Genomic DNA, 8,537 nt, shown 5'->3' with positions numbered 1-8,537 from the left:
CTCCTTCGTCGTCTGCTTGCTGCAGAGGACGACGGGCATCTCCGAGGGCACCGCCTGGAGCACGGCCTCGAGAGCTGCTCGATCATCATGGTAGTTAGTAACCCCCGATGTCCATGGCGTCCCACAGCCCACGCGTCTGCAGGATGGCTCTCATCAGCAACAACCAGTCTTCACAGTTGCTCTGTGTCAGCGTCGGGAGCATGGTAGGCAGAGAGATCTCACGCCTCTGCACCATAGGCGTGGCAACCTTGCTCCAGCGGATAGTGCGAGTCCACGCATGCCTCGTGGACAAGCGTGAGGGCGAACACATCCGCTGTTGCCATGTCGTGTTCTAGCTAGAGCATCCTTGGTTCTCGGGTGCCGCCTTGCTCCCTCCATATCCACCGGACCGCAACCATGCTGTGTGATGCCAATTGTCCGCACAATACACTCACTCACACGAAGAACTCGATGACACAAGAGTTTGCTTTGCATGCAATACATTGCAGCTTTTCTCACTCATTTCCTTTTATTCTGTTAGCAACTGAAAGAGCTTCTAACAGCCCAAGGAAGACGTCCACGATGAACCTTGGCGTTTGTGCCATCCCGGGAACCAGTACGTGAAGGCGTGGACTAAGCCTAATCCAAAAATATAGCTAACAAGCTTACCTAATCGGCTAAAAAGGTGCACACATAGTCAGTACACAGACTTTTGTCGTGGCAGCATTATTGTTGTTGTGAAGTCAGAGTCACCATATCACGGATGCCATAGGTCATCACAATGATGTGGGGTCTTCCAGTGGCGCGTGTTGAGTTTGTTCTACCTTTTGTTGGGGAAGAAGTTTGTCCTACGTTGGCTGTGGGCAGATGGTGCTATTGATCTTGTTCTATGTACCATGTCTCCTGTCTCATATGGGGGTTTAAACCGCTTTTTTTTCTTCTCAATTATCTGGATAACTTTCTTCTTCTTATGGTAGAAATCCTTCTCTGCTTGTCGATTTCGGCCAAAACAAATAAATACTAACTGACTCAATCTATATTAATGCCCGGGCACTAACGACACATTTGCAATTTGACACACAGGATCTTCAACGACTCAGGGGACAACCTATTCCCTACATTTTTGAACCTAACGGGAAAGCTTGTGAGGAAATTTTTAACAGATCCCAGGAAACAGTTTACACAAAATTGGTATGCACAAAAAGGGTATCTACCGGTACAAGTCATTCTGTCGGTACAAGTTGCCATTGTCCAAATACTATCCTTGCCAGCCCTGGTTGTGGTTCTAATGGCATGGATCGTTTATGAACTTGGGCCTGTTGCATGCACTGTTCTCTCACTGTGGCGCCTATGGCAGCACGATTATTGCAACACCGCATGTGATGACAACAAAGCGAACCTGGTGCCAGCACTGAACATATTCTACTGTTTGGTTATTGGCCAAGGTGTGCTCTTCTTCATATGGTGGCTGATGGATATGTCAGTGATGTGGGTTGTGGTTTTGTTCCGGGAAGAATCTCAGTTACCAGAAAAGTGGGGCAGCATAACAATTTTAGATTACCTATATGATACCCGAGCAAAATGCTGGCGAGACCCTACATCCCTAGATGGTAGGAATTTGATCAACTATGCTGTTGATTTGATTGACTCGGAATCGCAGAAAGACTACCTCTCAGGAGCAAGGATTCTCGACAACTTCATTAAGCTGGACGCAGATGTAAGGTCCCTGCTACTCCCCTCAAGACCAAAGATTCAGAAGCTGATTGATACGCTAGGATGGAGATGCAGCAACAGAGAGCTCAGGGAGGTCGTCGCCAGTATCGTCGCATACCTTGCCGGTGACATTCATCTGTCCCAGTTCCCAGGGGCCATACACTGCATATCCTCCCTGTTTGATACCACCCTGCCGTATTGGAACAACCAACAAGGAACCAATCATGTTACTGTTAGTGAGTCAAAAAAAGATGCTGACGGTGCTAGGGAAAGTTTTATTTCTCTTGCCAAAGGCATAGAGGAATATAGACGAAGAAGAGTTGCTGGTTTCCCTAAGAAAAATTCAATTTCTGTTCTCAAAGGCACCGAGGACAACAAAGCAAAAATTGTCAGAAATCAAGGTGGTGACATTCCGCAAGATGGAGAACTTGGCAGCAAAGGAGATTGCTGGAATGAGCTGATTCTACAAGGCCTGACAATTCTTGAGAAGCTCGTCTTCGATCAACACAACTGCAACGACATATGCAATACTTCTGGTCTCATCCCTAAGATCATGGCACCTCTGTACTCTGAGACACTAATCCAAGATATCAATGTAAGTGCATGTGCCGATGTAGTGAATGGGTCACTCAAAGTGATACACAGGTTAATCCGTGCTCCAAACTGGATTGGCAGAAGTGATCTGGTCCACAAAATCTGTTCCAACGAGCATGCACTGAGCAACCTGGAGAGAATTCTTTATCAGGGAAAAAATGATGGTACAGAACTACAGATGCGAGCCATAGAAATCCTGACAGAACTGGCCATTGATTCGTCAGCCAACCTCAGCACCGAAACAAAAGAAAATCTAATCAGAAAGCAGTTGCAGATATTCCTTACTGAGGATGAAGGGGACAAAGATGGTTTGAACAAGGAGAAAGATGGTAAAGGGGACAAAGGAAAGCTTAGAGTTACGGCTGGGAAATCACTGGCATTGCTTTCCAAGATGGAAACTATCTCTAAGTTCATAAAAAATCAACAGAACAGCATTGCTGATTGTCCCAATGAAATACTTGATTCTAAGAACGACATCACATACAGGACAGTAGCATTGGAGATCTTGGAGAACTTGTGCACTCACCATACATTGGACAAGGATAATGTGAAGAAAGACTTGCTGCCAAAGGTTAGCTTAGAGATCTGCTTATCTACTTATCTCTGGCACAATACTATTATTCCAGTAGGCACGACAACAGTGTTGCTGATACCCCTTAAGCAATATCTTATGGTCAAGTTTTTGTACTTTACAAAGTTACATTATGTTGCAGGTCCTCATGGAAGTACTGGCCAGTACACGAGACCTCCCCAAAGAAAAGAGAGGTCAGAGAAAAATGTCTCGATGGGAAAGGAAACGGGCAAGATTTGATGAAGAAAATCAACTGAGGCTCAAACGCAGTGGCCAAATCAAGAAGTCACCTGAAAAGTCAAGTGAGGAGCTAAAAGCTGAAATGGAATACCGAGAAGCGTTATTGTCACTTACTTTTGTGATGCGTGACAAACTGATGAGTGCAGAAGACTTCGATGATGTGGCTCGAAAGATTTCTCCCGTGGAAAGTAAATTTTTGGGGAAGCTCAGGGATATAGTAGAAGAAAATTGTGAGGACAGAGCTGACTGTCTAAGAATCGTGAAGCTTTGTGGCCAGATTGCGGATTTAATGTTGCAACCTGGCCAGGACACTACCCAGCTCAATGAATTCCTGAAGTCATTGGAAAAGGCTTCAAAGATCATGTCTAACCTTGAAAGCTGCATGTTCTTTGCAGGGACTGATTGCGGCGTGAAGAAGACAGCCAGTCCTCTCCTCTCCGATCTTGTGGAAAAAGTGCGAAACTTGGTTGGTGACGAGAATGTAGCTGTAATTGGCTAATTCCTACCCGTATTCTGTCCTGTGTACCAGGAACAAACAGTCATGTTTCTGCAGCCCTGGGCTGCTTTATTTTCTCATATTTTCATTATAAAGCAACATTGTATTGTTGGAAGACTTGGAGTCCAGAGCTATTGTTTCTATAGCACTGGTCTGCTTTATTTTTCACGTTTTCACTGTAATGCAATATTTGTTTGAAAACTTGGAACCTAGAGTTACTATTTGTGGAGCCCTGGCCTGCTTTATGTCGAATGCACCATGAAAATTATACCACTGAAAAATTATGTCGAATATAGTTTCAATTATATATTTTGTATGGCATATAGCTCGTTTTTGTTAGTCAAAATTACTCAAAATTCGAGGAGCATGAATGGAGAACATATCTTTAATGACATCAATCCCCTACTTCCATGTGTTACAGGATTCTAGCTGGTATTATCTATTTTAATTTTGCTGGAATATATAGGGTTCTGTTATTAGCCACTAATTAAGATCCGTTATCCGCCTAGCGTGTATCAAAATCTAGGGCATGCACAACAAAATCAAGCCAGCTAATTAGTAATTAATTAATATTTAGGCTTGCCAATTACAAAAGGAAGGACAAAGCGGGATGGTTGAAGTTAAAGTTAGATTCTTCACCTGGTTAAACGCTGGGTGTCACCGTTCCTTCCTCCACGATTGTCAGTAGCAACTGCAGCAATTCACAGACACGCCTGCAGCAGGTTACGGGAGGAGGGTGACTACTGATTAACGTGCCCCACAGCACGGGAAGAGTATGTAATAAACATGATCCTCTGTTTCTTCTATCTCTGAATTGACAGACAGTTTTTCAGTCAGACAAGGTACGCTTCCGTAAAATTTTGCTGCAGAAGATGTTATTGCCTTATTGGTCAATATTTTCTAGGTAAGAACATGAGTGCTGCTCAACCATGAGAACAACAGCCGATTTGCTTAATCTGATTTGCGTGAGCAGAGGTGAGTCGGTTTTGCATTGTGATTCGACTGAACTGAGAAATGGCGAGCTGCCTGTTGGCGTGGTCAGGTTAAGTATTTCAATGGCGAGAGAGAGAGAGAGAGAAATAGGCTGCTGTCTTTTGGCCAGATTGTAACTGAATCTCAAACGTGTATCTGGTCTACTCTCAATACTACCTGCTGCTGAATCACAAACCTGTCACAGTGCGAGTGTCAGCGGGCTGGTGTATCGTCGTGGCGTGGTCGACGATTCGCAGTTTTGTTTTTCCTCTCAATCAGGATTGTCTCCTCTAGGCTGTAGCACTGTAGCAGAGAGAGGTGAGGCATGTCTCTGTTGTGTCCCTGTTCTCTCGGACGACCGACAAGCGCATCCGAGAGCCCAAAATCCTCCTCCCGGCTCCACCTTCACCTCCCGTCACACCAACACCAATCCAATCGGCGGCCGACCGGCAACGCCCCCAAATCAAAGCGGTACAGAGCAGGAGGAAATCGAGGGACCAACCACTACCGATGAGAGTGTTCGTCAGGAAGTTAATCCCATTTGCAAACGGAATCAAAACTGAGTGTTGTGGCCTCGCGGATTGGTTTGGAGCTTGCATCGCTATATATACCATGCTCGACTGATGGGCCATTCTTCCAATTATATTTTCATGTGACGGTGCTAATTCTGCACGGTAAAAAACAAAATCAGACAAGCGCAAAATTGGACACAGGTGTCACAATTAAATATCATTAGCCAGTTTTCATGCGTACATCTGACAGAGGAGAAACAGAGGCATGCATTCACCACAATGATAGAAAAAAGAAGATGCACACAAGACATGCAATAATCCACTTCTAAGCCCAGGCTCTCATCCAGGGCCGGCCCTGGGGGTATGGCGGCGGGGCGACGGCCCAGGGCCCAGGCGAGGAGGGGGACCCATGACAGAGTATATATCTATATTATAGCCCAGCAAAAAATAGGTAAAAATAATACAAAAGAACTAGAGAAAAGAAATAAGATGGGCTAGGCCCATCAGATAGCTAGCAAGCCATCGCTGATCGATTAACGAACGCGAAGTCGCGAAGCGACACCGTGACTCACGCCAGTTGGCAGACAGACGACTGCTCGTTTTCCTTTTCCTTCATAGGTTAGGTTCGTCAGGCGCCGTGACGCCCGTCGGCCTCCTCGCTCCGTCGCTCGGCGCCTTGCCGTGTCATCCTCGCCTCGCCTGCCGCTGACCCGCTGCCCGCTGGAGCTGCACGCGCGGCGCGCCGCACGACAGTCCAGCAACCCAGCGGCCCGGCCATCCGGCATCCGGCAAGGCGGCACCGCGGCAATACGTATACAAGTATACATCCGACTGGCGACTACAAGTCTTGAAGTCTGCAACGCGGCCGTCCCCAATCCCTAAAGTACGTTTGGATGTTTCCATCCATGTTCCTCAGTTCCAGTCCATCCCCCAAACCCTAATTTGACAATTCCAGTACTTTATTTATTCTTTATTTAGTATTTAATTACGTATTCAACTATACATCCATGATCCATCCTCCAATTTCAGTATGCATGAAGTTTTAAATTTTCTAATTCAATCAATCATTTTTTTTGTCATTCTATGTACATGTCTTAGGGTTCCAATCATCCGATGTATAAATTCCTAATTCTTTGTATCCTCTTTTGATCTTTTCTTCATGATTTTAGGACATTAGCCTGCCATGTTACCTAAGAAGAAGCAATTGTCCGGTGCTGAAACAAGAAGGAAAAAGAAAGAAAGTGATCCGAAAATTCTACCATTGAAGGATTCTTTGAATAAGTTCTTTACATCTTCAAGCAATGTTGATGTCATTAAAGAACAGGGGCAAGAAACTACTCCCGAAGAAACCTTTTTTGAAGCACTGAAGTATTATTGTTGTCGATGGAGTCAGTCTAATTTGATTCTTATTTGAGGTAATTAATCATGTCATGTTAGTTTCATTTTGCGATTTTTTAGTATTATTGTTGTTGATGGAATCAGTTCGAATTTGGTTATTATTGTTCTCGATGAAGTCATTTGAATTATTATAGTCAAATCTTAAACTAAAGATGTGTGACTAAAAGTTACTCTTAATAAGTCATATATATAACGCACACGCATACATATATATGGTCTTAGGACTTAGGACATAGGGGCCCATGTTGTCGAGTTCGCCTAGGGCCTCTCAAAACATAGGGCCGGCCCTGCTCTCATCTGCACCCGTGATGATGAAAAAATCAATACAAATACTAGAATAATTCAAATAATTTCAAGCTGAACGTAGTTTGCTTGCTTTGGAGATTAGGAGAATGTTACTCTCGGAGGGAAACGGAACTTTCGAGAAACTAGGTTCTGCTTGCACCTTACGACAGTTTTAAAAAACAGTCCACAATCAAGCTGAACTACCTAGACATCTGCTTGCACCTTAGGACAATGCATCCCGTATGCGAAGACGATGCTTAAGAGACCACTTGCAAGGGCGATAAGCATCAAGGTGGAAAATTTTAATTACGTGGCCACTCTCCTCTGGACATGCCCACTGCAAGACCCCCAAAGATTGGCCAAAGCAACCACCCAAACAGTTTTCTGGAGGCCGGATAATGTAATGACAAGGCACCACGCCAGAACTCATTGCCTCCAGGCCTTGAACCACAAGAATCTCGTTTGTTTTGTTGGTCTGCACATGCAACACACCACCTACAAAACTGTGTGGGTTCTTAAACCGTAGCCTATGATCCGAGCTCCATGCATCATCCACTAGCCAGGTGAAAAGTTCAGAAGAGAACACCTCAAGTTTCCTTATACCCATTGGCCGACCTTTGGCATTCTGCAGAAAGTTGAAGACGTAGAACTGTGGCGACCATGACGGATCAAAGGTGAGAAAAGTTGTACAACGGGAGTAATTTGAGACATATGGGTGATTGTTAGTGTTAGAAACAGGAAGAGCTCTCCACTCTTGTGTTGCTGGGTTGCACACAATGAAGCGACAAGTATTTCCAAAAGTATAGAAGCTCTTGTAGCGGCAAAGGACTAGGCCATTGGAACAATCCACAACTTGTAATTGCTCGTGATGTGGTATGAATCTAAGAGTTCCATCAATTTTCTTGTCGTCTGGGGACATGTTAACAACTTGGATAGAAGACCCGTTATGGCCTTTGCACAAAACACCGGTGGGAATTTTTGGCAGCTTCCGGTTGTAGTGAGGATCAGAAGGGAAGGCGAGCCATGCCTTGCATACACATTTAATGCGGCAAAAAGTCTTGAACAGCACCCGAGAGAGGATTTCCACCACTAGATCATTTGTTAGATGATTAGCAGCAGTAATCACCTTCTTAGAATCCATCTTTTATGGCAGATTACTGAAAGGAAAATTTGACAAGGTCAGCATAAAAAGAATTCATTCTTTGGTCATGGTAGCCAATAAGTTACGTTGGAACTCAATCAAACGATCACTTTTATTTTGAATGAAGCAGTTGTCAGCAAAACTGAGATGTTGTTTAATTATTTGCAGAATTAAAATGGTTCAAAACATGCAGTTGTACTAAGGGAAGTGTATTTCCATCAGATCTTAGCAATCTACCTCTGCTTGCATATAGTTTCGTTGTGTGTGCGTTGGAAAACATAGTGATTTCCCATGAACAATCTATCTCTAGCTAGGGTGAAAATGGACCAGAATTTGTCAGAAGTAGCCTAACTTTTAGTTTTTGAATCGTTTACCGGAAGCGGCAACAGAGTACAAATAGTACCGGTGAAGAAGGCAGGCGAGTTCCAAGTGGACACAAAAATGGACTACAGTAGTATTTACAAGAACACATAAAAAACAGTTCCGGTAAATAACACGTCATACACGTCAGAAAACACGAAAAAACAAGAAATTAGGTCACTTCCTATGGTGTTCATGAGTTATAGTAGTATCATTAATTATTCAGATAGTCCAGCAAAAACTTCTAAAACATAATGAAATAAATAGCAGCTACAT

At 44.1% G+C, this 8,537-nt stretch overlaps 1 protein-coding gene and 1 pseudogene across 1 annotated transcript; one reads left to right on the top strand and one right to left on the bottom strand.

Annotated features, from left to right (window-relative positions):
- The first annotated feature begins 1,088 nt into the window (after positions 1–1,088).
- Positions 1,089–3,789, top strand: LOC119340951. The gene is made up of 2 exons (XM_037612877.1): positions 1,089–2,857; positions 3,000–3,789. The coding sequence occupies exons 1-2, from the start codon at positions 1,268–1,270 to the stop codon at positions 3,594–3,596; spliced, it is 2,187 nt and encodes a 728-aa protein (XP_037468774.1). The 5' UTR covers positions 1,089–1,267; the 3' UTR covers positions 3,597–3,789.
- Positions 3,790–6,983: 3,194 nt separating this feature from the next.
- Positions 6,984–7,901, bottom strand: LOC119355976 (annotated as a pseudogene).
- Positions 7,902–8,537: the final 636 nt, after the last annotated feature.

The sequence above is a fragment of the Triticum dicoccoides genome, chromosome 1A, assembly GCF_002162155.2.
Source record: "Triticum dicoccoides isolate Atlit2015 ecotype Zavitan chromosome 1A, WEW_v2.0, whole genome shotgun sequence".
NCBI lineage: Eukaryota > Viridiplantae > Streptophyta > Magnoliopsida > Poales > Poaceae > Triticum > Triticum dicoccoides.
This window is presented reverse-complemented; position numbering and strand designations above follow the sequence as displayed.